Source organism: Melospiza melodia, chromosome 5 (assembly GCF_035770615.1).
Source record: "Melospiza melodia melodia isolate bMelMel2 chromosome 5, bMelMel2.pri, whole genome shotgun sequence".
In the NCBI taxonomy this organism is placed as follows: domain Eukaryota; kingdom Metazoa; phylum Chordata; class Aves; order Passeriformes; family Passerellidae; genus Melospiza; species Melospiza melodia.
Genome location: NC_086198.1, coordinates 28443880 through 28462745, shown reverse-complemented (window position 1 = coordinate 28462745; position 18866 = coordinate 28443880). Strand labels below are relative to the sequence as shown.

The 18866-nt window shown below is 37.9% G+C and overlaps 2 protein-coding genes across 4 annotated transcripts in view; one reads left to right on the top strand and one right to left on the bottom strand.

The window, feature by feature from the left end:
- HHIP (hedgehog interacting protein) overlaps positions 1–18866 on the bottom strand; it is a 74972-nt gene that overhangs the window by 8377 nt on the left and 47729 nt on the right. The window contains exons 5-12 of the mRNA XM_063156709.1: positions 17584–17735; positions 16972–17145; positions 15993–16136; positions 14988–15109; positions 12798–12921; positions 12310–12440; positions 11644–11725; positions 1232–1380 (exon numbers count right to left, since the gene is read on the bottom strand). Coding sequence (XP_063012779.1) covers positions 1232–1380; positions 11644–11725; positions 12310–12440; positions 12798–12921; positions 14988–15109; positions 15993–16136; positions 16972–17145; positions 17584–17735 — 1078 coding nt within the window. The remainder of the gene's footprint in view (positions 1–1231; positions 1381–11643; positions 11726–12309; positions 12441–12797; positions 12922–14987; positions 15110–15992; positions 16137–16971; positions 17146–17583; positions 17736–18866) is intronic.
- The window catches only part of ANAPC10 (anaphase promoting complex subunit 10), a 143848-nt gene that overhangs the window by 92999 nt on the left and 31983 nt on the right, over positions 1–18866 (top strand). For all 3 annotated transcript variants that reach the window (XR_010027772.1, XR_010027771.1, XM_063156716.1), the window contains exon 5: positions 10389–10479. Coding sequence is in view for 1 of the 3 variants with exons in the window: in XM_063156716.1 (XP_063012786.1) it covers positions 10389–10451 (63 nt within the window). In the remaining 2 variants the exon portion in view is untranslated. The remainder of the gene's footprint in view (positions 1–10388; positions 10480–18866) is intronic.

Below are 18866 nucleotides of genomic sequence, written 5' to 3'. Positions count from 1 at the left end.
ACAATTGAAGTTGGGATATTTGGCCAGATGAGCTCATCCATTTCTCTAACCTGCCTTCATTGCTGGGTTGGGAATGGTCAGCTCATGAGTCTTTGCCAGTAAGATATTTTATTAGTGGTTTAATAATTTCATTTCATTCCAAAGTCACTTCTGCTCATCACTAAAAACCTGGAGGTTGCTGAAATTTACACTCCAGCCTATAAGGACTTCATAGTTGACCCTGCTTCCCCTCCTAAGTGCCCTTCCAACCTGAATTATCCATGATCCATTGTGGGATCCTTGTTTTCCCTTAGTCCTTGCTATTTCTTTGAGTTCTACTGCCACAATATGGACATCTCAGTGTTAATCTCTCATCTGGTCAAAGTTGCTGTCCAAAATATGCCCAGTCAGGGGCCTCTGCTGATGCTGAGGAATAAAATCTTTGTCATAACATCTCCTGGTACCCAGGCTGGCTCTGGGACAGCTGCACTGGCCAAAATGACACAGCTCAGACAGAGCCACAGCCTCTGAGACAGCGATGGCACAGCTGGGACACTCTAGGCTCATTCACCCCATCCCTTGGCTGGCACACCCATCACCTCAGTTCAGTCACAGTCACTTTTCCAAGTGACTTTTAAAAGCTAAAGCAACAAGATAGGACCTGATGAAATCACTGTCATAATGGATCACAATAACATTGATTATTTGCTGTTTCATGATATATTGTACAGAGAATTCTCCTCAACAAACTGGTGGAGCCATTTCATTTGGCAGGATCAAAAGCAAGAATGTACCAAAACTAAAATATATGCATTAAATTAGTGAAGTGCAAAAGATGCAATGGAGACCTGCAGTTCTTCTTTACCATCTTTCCTGACAAGTCACCTCTCTTTGACAATGACAGTGATGATACTGGAAGTGGAAGGTGAATGTCCAAACACAGGACATGTAGTGACTGCACCTCTGTTCATTGGAAAATCTTGGTGAAAAAAAAAATACTGTTGTCATGTTTTTGCTATCAATTGCATTCTGCACTGGCTCACAATGCATTAGATGTTTTAGCAGTTGCATTCATCTAAAGACTTATTGTTCTCCTGCAGCTCATGAAATCAGTATTTTCTAACGTTGTCTTACAACTGAAGGCCAATATATTGGTCAACATATACTGACAGTTTCTCTGAGCAAATAATTAAAAGCCAACTATGACATGTCACTGCTTTTTCCACTTGTTGCTGTGGATCTGTATACAAACCAGTTCTGCAGAACTCTCCTTCCCAGCCTTGATTACAGCAGCATTTTCCTGTGGGAGTGCAGTGCCCGTTCCGACAGTGCCTTGAGCATTCAGATGTCAGGATCTGTGCAGGCTGAGCTGTTCTTTTGCATTCTTCAGGGACTAAAGGCCTGAAAAAAACCATACAAACCAAACAGAATTAAAAGTCAGGATCAAGAAGAAAAATTTTGATTTTTAAAATAAAGGCCTGATTCTCTGCTGTAACATTATCAGTGGGAAAAATAATGAGATTTCTTTTCCTCAGAAAAAGAAGTAAGCCTAGAGATGATATATTACAGGAAAATACAGTACAATTTTCTATTATTTTATGTAACTGCCTTCAGAGATCTTCCACAAGATTAAGCAATATTCCTTCAGAATTCTTGAAGCATGAACCTGCCAAAAGCAGCTTGCTGAAGGTTTATCTTCATAAAGCTGCCAGCTTATTGCAGGCAGTGATGGTGGTTTTTTTTCATTTCTAGCTGATCTAGATTTCCCCTAAGAAAGGGGGAAGAGTAACCTGAACAACTTTTATGGCATTGTGATGTGTAATAATTTTACAGAAGTATTTCCTCTGTCTACGAATTCAGCTTTAAACTGCTGGCTTTTTATTTCCACATTTCCATAGAATGATATTTGTATTGTGCATTCTGGATGCTTATTTAAGCATGTGAACATCAGAAAAGACCTTTTCACTCTGAGAGTGACCAAGCACTAGCACAGGTTGCCCAGAGAGTTGTGGAGTCTCCATCACTGGAGATACTCAGAAATTGTGTGGGAAATTGGCTGTGGGAGGCCCTGTTTGAGCAGGGTGGGTGGACCAGGTGCCCTCCAGAGATGCCTTCCAAACTCAGCCATTCACCATCAGGTGATTCTGTGGAATGTGTGCACAAAGGAAATTCTAGTTCAGATGGCTTAAATTATTTCTGACACTGGATGTTTTGGTTAGGATGATAGGACCATCCAAAGGCTACAGGTTCCCAGTAGAGGCACCATGTTGTGTCTCTGCTGTAGGTTTGGTTGCACAGGTACAAGTTTGGAAAAGAATGTCAGGATCTCCCAAGTGATCTAATCAAGTAATTGAAATAGGAGCATCATGGAAAATTAAATTAATTAGTGACAAATACAAAATTACTCATTCCCTAGGAAATCATCTTAACTACTGCCATACATACTAAGCCTGAAATGAGCAGGAAAAAGATTCTAATAGTTTAGTGGAGAGCTTACAGAAACCTTGGCTAAGTGTCCAGCTAGAATCCAAACAAACCAAAATAAAATTCTAAGAGAATAGAATAGAATAGAATAGAATAGAATAGAATAGAATAGAATAGAATAGAATAGAATAGAATAGAATAGAATAGAATAGAATAGAATAGAATAGAATAGAATAAGACATTGATCCTTATACTGGCATCAGTATTAACACCCCAATTATGTGCAAATAGCTTGTGCACTGATTACTCTGTCACATATTAAATTCTTAGACTGATACTCCTGTGCAGAGGAAAGGATATCTTTTGGGGTCTGAGAAAGAATGGGTATGATGGAGATGTAGAAAATGGTGACTGAAGAAAAATAGGGAAAAAAATTGGCATTCTTGTTTATCTCCCATTTCAACATCAGAAGAAACATCAAGGGAAAAAATTTAAGCTAAAGAAAATAAAATTAACTAGCTGAACTTGTGACTACTAAGATATCAAAAGATATCTGAAGGCCATGTTCTACTAGGATTTTAAATAGATATTTTTGTGTGCAATGGCGCCATTCAGAGTAATATTGGATAGGATAAAAACAATGTTTTAAAAAATAAGAATTCACACCTAAGTCCCTCACCAGCTGACTGGGCTTACATTTCCCCCTCCCATTTTGACATGCATCTTGTTAATGGTTCACTACAGGGTTTCTTGCATTTTTCCTTGAAACAGGGCAATAGAGTACAGGCCCACTGGTTTGTTTCAGCATAGCACTTTCTCTGCTCAGTCTTAATTACTACCATGATTATTTAAACATCCACACACAAGAAGTGGTTCCTTGAAGAGGTTAAGGACAGAAAGAATGTGTAGGTGCTTCTCTAGCATAGCACCAAGTCCTGATTTCCAAAGCATTTCTGAGAATCAGACTGAAGGTCCTGTATTATTTAAGGGCTTTGAAACATGTTTTGACACCTTTGGTGCAGCATATTTGAAACCCTTTCAGTTTTACTGTTTACATATTTCCACAGCTGTCTTTTAAATAGAATGCATTATTTTTTTGACCTGTAAGGAATTCCAGTTCTGTAATGAGCAATGATTGTATTACATATGTTCTGGTTAAGAAAGTTCCTACGCTTAAAAAATTATAAGCAATATTCATATGCAACGATGTTTTGGAAATGGTTCTAGAAAATAATATGATTTTCAGTGGAGATTTTTTCAGATTTAAGGTAAAAAGAATCTGTCTTCTAATTCCTACATCTGGAAGAAAAATCTGCATTTGAAATTATTTCTGTATGGCCAACTGCACAGGATGCAACATTCTTTACCTGTCACTACTTAAAGCTCATTTATTTCAAGTTACTTTAAATGGGAGGCTTCTCTTTCTCTTGCTCAAGCACAATTTCAGTACAGAGTTTAGCAGGAAACATAACCTCAGGCTCCTGGAGCATCTCTTGGAAAAGAACTCCAGTGGCATATCTTTAGCAAAGGATGACCTCTTTAGTCACAAAGGTATTTTATTTGGGAAGATAATGATTTATTTTATTAATAGATGTGAAATATTTGTCTGTGATAGCGCTGTAATACATGGCTCTTTTTGAATGCAATTAGCAAGGCAGAAGTCACACTTCTTTGTATCCAGCTGAGCATGGCTGGTCACTTTTATGATTTAAAGTTTTCTACCACTCTCGGTACTTGTGAATATAACCTTGCCTTTTATTCTACCATCAATCAAGAACTTGCACTCATCAGCCTTGGATAATATTTATTAATGGTGGGGTGGAGTAGAAACAAAGATGGAAAAAATTCTGGTTGGCAAGGTGCCTTAGGAGAAGAGGAATACAAATGCAGCTGCAGCGGAATCCTCGCGTGTGAGAATGGCTGGTTTCCCTGAGCTGTGCTCTGGGAAAAGCCACACTTCTTTCTCAGCATTCAAGCGCTGCTCTGGGACCAACACGTGTCGAGAGAAAGCCTCTGCCCCACAGCACTCACACTTTGCATTCTTAGGGCTTGGAAGAGGTGGAAATGTTCAGGCTGAGCACAAGTTGAAGTGAGTCTCACAAAGATAACGCAAGTCCTGAAACCGACTCTTGGGACTTGATCTCTCCTGCACTTAGACAGGACCATGATTTTGTTTATATAACCAGTGCTTCTCTGTGTCTCCTGATGTGGAAAATGGAGAGGAATAGATGGAGCCACACTCCAGGCTGCAGAGAATTTTTTTCCTTGTATCCCTCAATCTATAAAACTCTAAAGGGTACAGCTTGATTACTCTTACAGTAAGCACTATTTGGTCCGCAGAAAGTCAGCCAAAAATGTAGCTGATAATGACTATTTATATGGTCTGTACAATTCTAGTTATCTTAAAGAGCTGTTCATATATACAGTACAGTACAGTATATCTTGCTTGTTAAAACAGGCTTTCATGAAACTGTATAACAACTCTAAATGTATGGAACACGAAGGAAAAGTTGTACTGGGGGCTGGGGCCTCGCTGGATCCCTTCGCTGACGTGTGCAGTGAGCCGGGAATTCTTGACTCTGCAATGTGTAAAATAATTTTTGCTGCCTTACCATAGCTAGTAGAAGAAAGCTGTCTCTACTGTTTAGAGGCATTTAAAAGTCCAACATGCTTTAATAATTAAAACTCATTCTGGCATAGCTAAGGACTTCATGCTTTCTTCAGCGCATCTCTGTTCGCGGCTCCACTGAACACGCAGAGCGAGTTAGTTGCTGTATGTGCTGTCTGTAACTCAGATGTGCATAAATCAATGCAAATGGAGGGCCAAACTCTGCAGTAAAATAATGGTACTGAACAGAAAACAATTCCTCCACCAGGCTTTTGACACAACATCAAAAATCTCTACTTCCCTACTAAAGTGAAGGAAAAAAAAATGCAGACAAAATTCTTGAATGTTCAGATTTCAAACAGGAGAAATCTTGATACAAAATATATTGAATGTTGTGCTTCAATTACCTGCACATAAGATTTAGGTATTAGAATGATACTTAAGTATATCACCAACATTTGTGCATCAGTTGTTGAGGTTTTTTCCTTTATAAGGGAAAATGTCAAGAAAAAATAATTTTGTTTCACTCCTTGTCATAACCTAAATTTACTGCTTGTCATAGAATAAATATAGCATCTCTTCAGGTACAGCTTCTAAAATTAAAAAGTATACCTTTAGTCCTGGGAGAGATGCCAAAAGCTCGTTACTTGTCTCCAGATTTACTACATGGGAATAATGTGGAAAAAACTCACGGCTTTTAAGATTTAAACTCAGCAGCATATCAAATTTATTCTTATATGGTATACTTGTTCATGACCTCTAGTCTTAAGAAATTCTGTCATGTTTGAAAACTAGTCCCTAGCGAAGCCTGTATCAATGTTAATAGCTAAGAGGTCAATGCAACTGCTAAACAGTTTGTATTACTGTCAGGGTGGTCATGAAAACAACACCTGCTGCATGAGCACTTGGCAGCTGGGTCAACAGGCACTGTGGGAATTTATCAATTTAGGGGGCCACTTGCATAACACTTTGACTGATGAATTGGGAACGACTGGCTTACTGGGCTAAAGCTGCTCTATTATGTGTGACTTTCTTTAGGATGGCAGAGGCTTCCTGCAGGCTCCAGAAAATAAGCAAAAGATAAACTGAGCTGTTTTTTTCCTTATAAAGTGATAAAAAGTGAGAACTCCTTAATAGCCAATGCTAGAAAGACTTTAAGAAAAGGGGAAAAAAATATAAAACCAAAACAAAAACTTTTACAGTCAGTGAGCTGTGATGTGATTGAAAAAAATCCTTAGGTTTTTCCATCGTGGTTACAAAGGAGTTTTTGTGAAGTACTTCTGTAAAGTGAAACTCTCTGGACTGGTATTCGCAAAAAGCTCTAATTTCTCTTTAGTGTCTCTTGTGGGAACAGTAACTGCATGTGGGTAGGTAAATGAGATAAGAATTTTGCATGCTCTGGCTAAACTAAACATAATTAGACATTAATTCTGGCTTTCCATTCCCTCAAATGACTTAAGGGATAGTAACTTTCTGAACAGAAAGAAATCATATGGCCCACCTGGGTTGGTGAGGGCATTCACCAACAAAATTGGCTCCTTCTACAGAGAGTTTCCAGTAGGAGCTTTGGAGTTTATCTATAACTATCAGAACTGAGTATCTTGATGCAGATTACTCTAAAACTGTGTGTTTCCATTTCCACAGGAATTGAAGGCTCAAACAGAGCTTCACTTTCATAAATGCTTTTCTTCTGTCATACCACCAAACACTCCTGACTCGTGTTAAAAAATCAAATCACTAATGGTTTTCTAAAGAGCCTGAACAGCGTCAAAATGAGGCATGGCCTAGATATTGTCCCTTGGTGTCTGAAATCAGCCTGTTTGGAAATGCTCTCCGACAGCGGAAACCCCGGAAGGTGATGATGGAAAGGATGATAAGTGGAATTATGTACTCTGGAGGGGCATGAAAGAGGAGTGAGATGGTTTGAATCAAGTTCAAGTTTCAATCCAACGGGAAGCAGCAATTCCGGCTGCTGATATGAAACACATTGAAATCCAGATCTATAAGGTGTTACGAGGAGAGGAAGAGGAAATCTTCTTCTTCTGTGTGCAGGAACACTTGCTCAGGCTCTGCCCTCCTTCATAAAAATCACCTGCTGGTTTCAGTGAGCCACCCTGGTCAAAACAGTCACTCATCCCCTTTGGAATCACTGTGTGGATGGTGGCAAACTCTTAAAGCTTCACACTTAAAACTTCACAGCACATCTTTTAAAAGGAAAACTTTTGCATTGTCTGTCACTTCTAGACTCTTCTCTGGGTATCTTTCCTTTTATCTGTAATTTCCTTAGAAATTAAAGTGATCATATTGTAAATATTCTGAAAGAAAACTTACAAAGCCTCTTTATGGCTGTTCTTCCACCATACAAAGTTTATTTTCTTACTTCTTGGTCTAGTGATAATGTTTAAATTACAGAGTGTATGGACCTATCAACAAATCTTACTTATTTAAATATTCATTTTCACAGTTGATTTTCTCCTCTCATCATGCTAGGAAAATGGTTGCTTTTTCTTTTCTAATGGGTTTGTCTCCTATTTTCTCTGTTATTGACTAACTGGAATCTTTTGACCTCTATACATTTTCTACATCACTATTTACTTAGTTGATTTTTCTTTTCAGTTCATCAACACTTTTGTGATTGATATTAGTATGTATTTTTAGAAACAGAAAACATGATAGAAAAGTTATAAAACAGAAAGTAGAAAACTAGAAAATAAAGGGATTTTGGTGTTTGGTCACTAAAACAATTTATAAATGCTGGTATTTGCATTGACCTTCAGGATATCTGACTAACCCTACCTTTTAGTTGAGAAGAATACAAGTCTTTCTCCCTGTATTTCCTCACTAGTTCCAATCCCTGGAAAGTAGTAGTAATGGGTTTTTTTGATAATCCTCAAAAAATGGAAATATTTTTCAGAGACAGTTTTAACTTAAAAATGTCTCTCAACTGCCAGTTTAACTAATGTGCCCAATGTTGGTTTGATGTGCCTGTAATTTTTAATGTTTCCCACATCTCCTCCATCCTCAAAGCTAAATATGCTATTGGCTATACTCATTTCTCTATGGGATTTTTGGTAAAATGTAGTATACCTATATTTTGCAGCACTTCACATGCTTAGGGCTTTTTTTAAATCATTTCATTGTCTGTGAGCTCTCAGGCACAAATGTATCATTGTAACAACCTTTTTACAAAGAGAAGGATTATTTCACTCAGTGCTTTCAATGGGGGTCTATTTAGTTATTGATATGAAGTATTTGGAAGAGCTGAACAGAACTTTTACTGTGCTACCTGGAATTCTGTATTTCAAACTGCTTTGGTAATTGTGGAATTCAGAACCTCTGTGTTGATCATGTTCATAAATGTATCATATATCACCTCAGTTAAACACCTCATTTCTGTTACACATGTAGGATTGTTGTAGAATGGGACTTTCCCATTGCTGAGTGTTGAAGACTAATGCAAAGAGTTCTTTGGATTACCCTCATCTTCTGATCTCCTAATGTTTAACCTGCCCACCTTATTTGATTTTTTTTCTATGTCCAAGTAATAGATTTCTGTCTTAAGCTACATTTGAGATAAGAAAAATAGGAGTCATGGTTTTGTTTGATTATGCAGTAGTTTTCCACAAGACAAAAGGACATGGCCTCAAGCTGTGCCAGGGGAAGTTCAGGTTGGACATCAGGAAGTATTTTTTCACTGAAAGGGTTTTTAAGCATTGGAATGGACTGCCCAGGGAAGTGGTGGAATCACCATCCCTGGAGGTGTCCAAGAAACACCTGGACATGGCACTCAGTGCTCTGGTTTAGTTGACAGGGTGGTGATCTGTCAAAGGTTGGACTTGCTGATCTTGGAGGTCTTTTCCAACCTTAATGTTTCTTATGATTCTAAAAAGATCAAAAGAAATAAAGCCCTGCACCTTCATGTAATGTTTATTTTTTAAAATAAAATAATAATTTTGTAAGCTTGCAGCAGCTTACAAATGACCACAAGGAGAAGAAGGTTGGGTTTGCATGGAACTGTTAATTTCCAGCAAGGGGCTACTCTAGGGCACGATAATTTTGTTCTTCTACACTGCCCCAGGCATTGAAGATTATCTTTGCAAATTAACAGGTCTGCCAGGGACCACCTCTCACAGGGGTTTTTTAGTAAGTAATGAATTTCTAAGACATGACAAATCAATAGGTTCATTATTTTATTATTACCACCTACTCATAGTCCACCTGTAGCATCCTTACTTTGTGTTTTACAAAGTTTATTGTGGTAGGGTTTATGTGAATATTTGTTGCATTGGTGTGGTGCACACCACGAGGAGAAGCAACAAAATATTAACATGGAAAAGAATATTATCTTGTAAATAACATTATTTTGTTACTAAAATTTACACGAACATTTGCCAAAGCCATGGAGTTTACATGGGTGGTATGAACTCAGCATGGAATGGTAAATATATCTCCCATGCTCCATTGTGGAAGTCACTCATTATCCTTCCCTTAAAAGCTGCAGTGGTGTGAGATTGAAAGACAGCAAAACTCAAAACTTTGCCTGAATGAAAATTATCCCATGCTTCTGAGAAGTTTTACCAAAAACTATATCCCTGTGCCACAGTCTGTTTAATTTCAACTGTGTGCCAATTTACAAAAGTATTTTATAGTTTTCTGGTTACTTTCACCATTAACCAAACACAGTCTCGACCCTTTTCCACGCATGAGAACAGCCAACCATGAGTGCAGCAATGGGAGGTCTGGCCTTTCAGGTATGTCAGCTGAAGACCACCCTACTGGAAGAGGTAACAAGAACAAAAAGCTGAGGTCAAAAAAGGCAGCCCCATGTAATTAGATACTAATAGTGGATTTAGGGTGTAAAATTCACTTAAAACCATACACCAACAGACTAAACAATCCAAGGAAGAATGGCAAGTTTTGTTCTAAAAAATGTTTTCAATACCAGAAAGCATAAATAAAACATACATAATAACCTTGACTGACAGACTGCACCAACCTGCAGTAACATCTGCTTCCAAATTATTTGTTGTAGTTTTGGGGTAGTACAATTATAAAACGCTGAAAGTCCACTACCCCTGAAACTCTAACTTACAGTACAGTGTGCAACCAGTGTCATGATTTTCTTGTTGTATTCCCTTGTTATCCCACTAACAATGTTTAGAATTTAAGTCTGACAAGAAAATTAATTCCTCCCTTAATAGGAAAGCCAAAAATGGAAGTCTGACTGTATATGATACCCATGGAGGAACATGCTGAAGTAGATGCTGAACAAATAGGCAGCTGCTTTTGTAGGGTGTGATGGGGTCAAAGTAATTATACAACAAACTTCACTTCTGATGGCTGACTCCTTTTGTGTTGATTTCTGATACTTTTGCAGGATGGATGTGCAACTTTTACACGTCAGAACTTGTCTGCTCTGATAGAGCAGCAAGATCCATAATGAAGAACATGGTATTCCTCCAGCTAAAGTGAGTATCTATCTGCTAGTCATCAGCTCTTATTGCTGCTGGGGCCCCTGGGTCATGTTGGGAACTGGCTTTTTGCAGTCCTTCCAGATTCCTTAATCTTTTCATACATCCAGCTGCTCTGCAAAGATCATGCCTTGAGGAGCTTTGCCTTGATAATTTTCATTTATCCTCATTTTACAACTGGTAAATTAGTCTCAATAATTAGAAAAATCCTATTAATTCCATGTCTTATAAATCACTTGAGTGGGATTTATAAGCCCTTTGGAAGCAGTTCTTTAAGAATAGTTAAAGAATTCCCTGTATTTCTGGCACAGAGTCCAAGGACAGAGGATTTCCCTCCTTGGTGCTCCAGGCATGCCAAGGGAGAGATATGTAATAGAAGGGGTATGGAAGGGGTATGTTCAATATTAGTGAGCAGTGACAACTCACACCCACTGAGAAATGAGTCCTCTCTATTATTGTCCATTGGTGGTATCTCCTGTACAACTGGAGAAGAGATATTTGGGAAAGACTGAAGAGATATTTGGGAAAGACTGAGCGAGCCCCTTAGAGCTTACTTACAGCCAAACCAGCCCTGGCTAGGACTCACAGGTTATTTTCTGTACTTGCTGTTTAGTACACAGAACAGGCTTTGTCTCACAGTGCTGATCTTTGGAGGCAGCTCCTGTTGTGCTCTGTCCCACCACAGTGGCAGGTGAGGAAGCAGCAGTGTTGGGGAGAATTCCAGCAATTGCCTCCCACTGGTGCTGCATAACTTTCTGTGGTGCTTACAAATCACTTGGCTTCAGAACTACCAGGAGCATCTTCTTCCAGTCCATATGGTTCCAAATTAAGTAGGTCAACTTCTCTATGAAAACACACTAAGAATATACATCTAGGTGGGAAAGTGCAGCTTTCAGCACAATGTCAAAGTGTAAAAATTCCCAGAAGTTAGTGCTGGTTACCCCTCTGCTGTTCTTACATTCACTTCCTTTGAGACAGTGAATCAATTCTGCTTGCTGCTGCTGGAACATTTGCTTTTAGGGAGCCCCCTGCATCAGGAATTTTCCTTTTTATTGAACAACAGTATTGCATAATTCAGCCACATGAACAGAACTGCAGTTACCTTCTGGTTTTTAACCTATTGAGGAAAAGGCTGATCCCAAAAAGAAGTGCAATACTCACCTTTTTGGGTCAACGATCTTGTAGAGTTTTCCACTGTGAGGCTGTGTCATACTTTTACTGCTTGATAATATGTAAATCTCACCTGTTAGGAAAAACAGTGGAATAAATTACTTCTCCCTTCCTAAGATGTTAAATACATGACTTTTGTGATCTGGTTGTATTTGCCAAATGAGATTTAAAAAACTTCAGAAGAAACACTGAAATATACAAAGGAATCATTTGCTATTTGAAAATTTATATAAGCACTTTCCCCAAATGGATGCTAAAATGTGAAGAACATTCTATCATGAGGGTTTTTTTTCATATAGTATAGAATTGATTAAAAAAATTAAATAGGTGAGGAAGGGAGAAGAGGGGTCAGTCTGCTCATGCAATATCTTTGCCCTTTAATTCTGTAATGCTGGAAATAAAAGCAAGTATTTTATACATTGTGTCACAGTGAGTGCCAGGTTCACAGCATGTGAGACACAATAAGGATTTTTGCCCTTTCCAGTGACACATTCTCTTCTCAGTTCTTCCTACAAGGCTGCTGAGGTGTAGCTGAGAGCAGTGAGAGCAGCTTTGACGAAGGACAGATAGCCTTCTTTTTAAACATTTAATTATGAATACTGCTGCAGAAATTACTGATAAGCCTTATAATTTAAGAAAAACTCTTTTAGTATTTACCTAATTCATCTTCTCCAAATCCCAAGACAGGGCCTGAAAAGAAACCTCTACATGAGCCAGTGTTGCCAAGACAGAGGGGTTTCTCTTGCCACTGTTTGGTTGCAGGACTCTGTTGCAGCGTTAAAAAATTTCTACATTCACAAACACATAAAAAAAAGAGTTATATTACGTTTTGAACAGAGGGTTTTCATTGTCCATATAAATAAGTAAACACTTGCTGCAAGTAGCATTATAGATACATCTGTGCAGTTCTTTGTCTTACAATTTCTGTACCTTTTCCCAAGGATTAGGTACGTTCTGTATGTCACCATTCATTAGAATGCTGCGCTATTTTATTCCCAAATCTAGAATCTAATCTGCATTACCCCACTGCTAAACTGGCTAAGTGACACATCATACAAGACTGTTGGTGTGGCTTTACACAGGCAGCTGAGTGACTGAATCCACCTGCCATGCATTGCTGTTTGCAGTGAGCTGTGCACACGTACCCGTTGCGGTCTCCAAACACGTAACTTCCATAGAGCCGCTCCGACTGGCAGCCCCGGTACACAAATCCACCAACCAGGGAGCCACTGCTGAAGGGTTTGAATTCTAGAAGGGAGGGCTCACTCTCTGAAAAGGAACTACCGTAGCATTAGATCATATGAATTTTCATATTGATGCACATCTAGGAAAATGTCACTGCCTCAGTTAAAAAGATTAATTCCATTTAAAGAGTCCTCAGAATTCAGGATGCATTGACATTGCAACGTTAACATCTCAGAAATGAGATATTAAAAAAAATCAGAAAATTACAACAAAGTCTGTTTGTGAAACAATCCATTAAAGATTTCAAAAGGCGAGGCTATAATTGCTTTCTTCCATGTGCACAAGCTGGGAGAATAAAACTACATAAAGGTTAGGCTGAAGTTCCATTGAAACCAGAGTGATTACTGCTGTTAATTTCTACATGTCAATCTGTCTGCAGACTGGATCTCCTGAACTTCAGGAACAAAATAACCCCCATTCACTGTAGAGTCTAGTGCAGAAATTCCAGTGATTTTCAGTAGAATTCGTTTTGAAATCCTTTCAATGGTTTGAGAAACTTCCCAATTCACAGTTTTAAAGATGGTATGTGTGTTATATCCCATAAAACACTACTATTACTGGCTGTATCTTCTCATGGTAATTTATTTTATGCTGCTGTATTAGTTGAAATTCCTGTACTTTTCTGCTTTTTTATTTCATAAAACCACAGATTTTAGTCCTATCAAACAATTCGTCAAGGAAGTTCCAGTCTACATGTTCCTATTCATGCAACCAAATACCACTTAGGGTACAAGTAGGCTCCATTTGACATGCTAGCTGCATAATTTTAAAAAAAGCCACAGCCAGTTGACCATTTTTTAATAGGAATTTTTTTTTTAGTCAGCGGGCTATCTGCAAGCCTTTGAAAAATGCATTTCCCAGAGTGTTCTATATGAGTTAGAGCTGAAATTTTATGGGGGAGAAAACAGTGATGAACTCTTTTTATTGAAGCCATTGACCCACAGCGTAGTATTAATATTGGCAAGCTGCTCGGGACAGACACAATATTGTTAGTTTACTCTGCAATAAGGATGCAGTCAAAATTCCATTGGAGCAGTGGTTAACCAAATATTATTCTTTGGTTTGGCTTTCATAAAATGGACACAGAAAATCCATGCAATAACTGAAGTAGTACAATTGCATTATGCTATTGTGTCCTGTTGTGCCAGCCAGCCCAGCTGCTTTGCTTTTAAGGGGTGTACAGGTGGGAGAACCCAGGGATGTGATTAGAAAGGGAAATGCTACGTTCCAGGAGACAGGCCAGTTCTCAATGCCTTTAGACACCGTTGGCATTTATCACATGTTACCATCAGGAATTTACAAGCTGCTAAATGGGCAGTCAAGGCAGGTGATAGCTCAGAGGAAGTGTCACCTGAACTTGCAAGGGACCTTGGTCAGCACCAGAGTTAAACATCAAACTGAAATTGTGACTGGCAATCATACAGATTCAGAGAGAGCATGAAGCACTTCAATATTTTAAAGTCCCGAATTGAGTGTACTTCTCTTTTTGTAATCTAATCTAAACTAGTAATTTATTATGAAGTAGCATCATAGTGCCTTTTTCTAAGTTTTTTATTTTTAGTAACATTTAAACAGAGCTCAGTCATTTCCCTGTTTGGTTGTGGTCTGCTGTTGTCCATCTCACTTTTTCCATTATAAGAGGCACATTACATGAGGTTTCCATTCTCTCTCTCAAAAGGTTATTTGTGAAAGACTAAGAATACTAAGAAAACTAAGAATGCGTTTCCATCATTTCCTGATATTCCAAAATATTCTCTTTATGAGCCAAAATATGCAGCAACAGTGAGATCTTTGACAGACTAGCAACTGTCAAATTTGTTAAATCTTATTTACATGATATTCTACACCAACAAGAACAAAGTTGAGTCATTTCCATTTGGTTTTGGCCTGCATCTTTTATCCGCTTCTACATTGAAGATTTCTTTTGAAAAGATAGAAATTTCACTTCTATCTCAGATAAGTTGTCTCTATGCTGTAAGTTTCCTATCATGGCTATACAGGCCTTTACATATTCTCTTCTTTTTCTGTTTATTATTCCATGGAAACAGAACCTGACTATTGCCAGCAGCTTTACCCTGGATAGAACTTACCATAGTCTTTGCCCTTTATTATTTGTAAGATCCTTGCTGAAGATCTGTTCTTTCCATTTGAATCTGAACAAAGTATAGTTAAATTGACGTTTACATCTGTTGGGTGCCGGTCCACAGCACACCTTTAAAACAACAACAAAAAAAGAGAAAATCCATGAGAAAGGTGAGTTCATAACATGTAACTATCAATATGAAGCATTACATTTTAAAGCATTATTGTTTCTTTGTGGTGCCTATTGTTTCATTTGAGGGACCTTTTTCATGCTGAGTCAAAATACCTGAGAAATGCATTGGATTTATGCACAGGAGATAATACAGTTTTCCATTCCTCACATTTCTATGTAATGTGAAATAAAACGATTTTCCCTGGTGATATAATGTAGTCTGCAATATAGCACCTGAAAAGAATAGTGCCTTAAGCTAAATGAACTCATATGGTGTAGGAATTTTGGACTGTTAAAAAGTCCAAGAATCAAGTCCTTATCTGAACAACTTGACTTTCTGATTTTTTTTCAAACCAAGACTTTAAATGTCACTTCAGTACTACCACCCACCTAATTTGCTGAATTATGTGTTGTTTAGTTAAAGCATTGTTCTCCTCCTTGCTATTGTTTAGATATCACCAGATGTTCTCATTTGTTTTCCACGTGCCTTTTTTTCCCAGTCAAGATTTCCATTTCAGCTGTACTTTACCAGCTTTCTGCTTTAAGCTCTTTTCTTTCTCTAAGGTAGTAATTTTATTACTAATTAAAGCTAAAAATTCTGTACTTTGTTTCTGTCATTTTGGTCTTGACTTGTAGTAGTTGTGCATGCTCTTCTCTTTCCCCTTTGCCAATGTACATTTGTTTCTAACTGTGACATATGTGTGGAGGTGGAGGAGTGGAAGATTCAAAAAGTTCACGAGCGCTTTTATTACTGAAATATTGCTGTCTGTCAGTATAAAAGCAAGCTGGGTTGAAAACTGTCTGCTCCAGAGCAATTTCAGTTTAGTGGAAACTCACTTACCGGCCTGGATTGTGGAGTCCATGTGCAAAAATCTCAGGAGGTTGGTTGGTGCTGTTGAAGTGTGGGTTGCTCCGTGGGATGGAGTAAGGGACATTGCACAGGTCAGTATTGACATCGAGGCGCAATACAGAACCTGTAAAATCACTGAGAGAGTTGGAGGGTAAAATAATTGGGTTTTTAAAGGTGTTTCACTGGCAAATGTAATCCATATAATACTAGAGTGAGCCAGCAAAATAAACAAGCCACTTTACTGATTAATCAATCAGTAGTGATGGATGCAAGTCCATCATGGTGGATGCAAGACCAAAGAGTGTAGCAGAGCCTTTCAGAGATTCATTTTGGCAAATATCTTGCCTTGTTACGTGCAGACCAAAATGTCTCTGATCATGTTGTTGGGAAACAACTTGATCATAAGAATAATGTTCTAAACATCAAAATTATTTAGGGCCTCAAATATAAGGCTACTAAGTCTTTTATACTGTGTGTCATCTAGAGTAATTTTGGATATAAACTCTTTGTAATTACAAAGTGCTTTTTGCTCACACTTTGGATCCTACTCTTGAATTCAGCGATTTCTAGTCACAATACAATCCAAAGACTAATTATATAGAAAGCAAGTGAGAAAAAATTATATTGTTTCAATGCAGGTGTTGATACTTTTTTATAAGGATTCAGAACTTTCTTGTTACAAGAAACAGGAGAAACCAAAATGTGTTTTAACTTACATTTGTGACTGAGATGGAGGAAAGGAAAGTAGAGGAGCACACTCTTACCATAAACATGAAACGATGTAATGTTTAAATTAATTCCATTCCATTAATTTAAAACCAGGTACTACAATTGCCCTCTGGTCTGGGTTTTGAGTATACCCTTGTACTTAAGAAATATTTTAAAAACCACAGCAGCACCTGAAAATCTCCTGAGCCAAAGAGGTCTTTGAGCACAATAATAGAAGTCTATCCACTGGTAGTTTTTGTACCTTAAACCATCCATCTCCTCCATGTCATCTAGAGTGATCATGCCATCTCCAAGAAAAATGTATAGGAAGCCATCTGGGCCAAACAGCAGCTGTCCTCCTAGATGTTTTCGATGGAGTTCTGCTACTTCTAAAAACACTCTTGCTGTCCTCATGTCAACTTGGTGTGGATTTTTCCTGCAAGTTAAAGATATGAACACAGTTTTCACAGTTCACTATCTTTGTTCTTCTTTCTGAAAATACACTTGACTCATTCAAATTATACTTCGAGATGTGGATGTTGTAACTTGGCTGAAAAATGCCTAACAGTTATTTCTGAGAAATTTCAATTTTCCAGCATTCACAAACAATTACTTTGCTGCCTATGCACAATAAGTAGGAAGTAATCATAATTATAAAATGACAGAATAACTGAAAAAAAGTCTTAAAAAGAAAAAAACTATGCTCTTCCTATCATTCCAAAATTACTATTTGAAATAAAATCCACAATAGGTTTTCTGCAGGTGCCCAAGTTTATACATTGTAAACTCATATTCATTTTAGAAATCAGAAATACTAAAGTGCAGAGGTTGCTGAGAAATACAGAGTTTGTTAATTTTAGACTTCTACTGATACCTGGATACTGTGTACTCTACGACCCTAAGGATGTGGTCATGAGGTCCAATAGCCCACCGTTCTTGGTTGGTGGTATAAGACACATACAGCTTTCCATTTTTCTTGTAATTGGGGTGGAATGCAAGGCTTAACAGTCCTCTTTCATCTCCTCCCTGCAGTCAAATGAAAAACACAAAGAATTGTGAAGTTAATTATGTTCTTTATTGTGTTTCAGCTGGAACCCAAAAAAAAAAAAAAGTTTCTTTCTTGTGGATAATCTTTGCCCAAACTCTTATTTCTTTCCTGACTACTGCACAAAAAGGATTATAAAACATTTCACTTTGGGGAAGTCTTTAAGAGTTAGAACAAGACAATTGCCTTATGTAGTTATCTATGCACAAGTCTGTTACGCCACTCTTGTGGAGTGATTTGTGTATGTAATCTTTGGGAAGCCATGAAGACAAGTTTAAGTGCTGTGAAGGATTCTTTGCTGGGTTACTAGGTTGCTTGTAATTCGTAGAAGACGAATAAAAAGGTCTATAATCAGCAGTCACTTCTAATCCAAGTATCCAAAACCTAAAACACAGTGCTGGCTGCCAACTCCCACTGTCTTGGCAATATGTTTAGAAAACAGTTAAATTGCTTGTGTAATATGTAAACCTTTGTTTTACCCTGGAGGCAGCAACATCAGTTGTCACAACTATGGTGGTCTGTTCATCATAGCTGGTGTACTGTAGGTAATAAGCAGCCTTGGTCTGTGTGCAGAGAAACCATAGTTTTACATGTGGTTCCTCACTGAAAAGGGGTTTTGGGTTTTTTGTTTTTTTTTTTTTTTTTTTTTTTTTTTTTTTTAATGGAATTAGAAAAATCTCAGAACAACTTGCTTTTGTTATTATGTTTGCCATGAAGAACAGTACAGTTATATGTTAAGCATCCAATCCATGTAATGTACTGTGACAATGCAAATACCCTGTCAACTTAAATAGAAGGCTTTTCAGTTTCTAAAAAGCTTCTAAAAATGTATGTACTATTACTATGCCTAAAACTGTATTTGTATAAAGGAAGAATAAAACTCAGATTCTTTTTTTGCTCTTGAGGCAATACAGGGAGCGAAGCTGAGGCACGGAAATAGACACAGCACATAGTTAACAATTCAAATTCAATTAATGTATGTGATTATTCACAAAGTGATAGAAGTTTTGGGGTTTGACTCAGGACTTGCCAGCCCTTCAAAACTAGAACCAGTGACTCTGTTGTAGATTCAAGTGCTCTAGCTCTGCACCCATAAGGACACAACGTTTTGC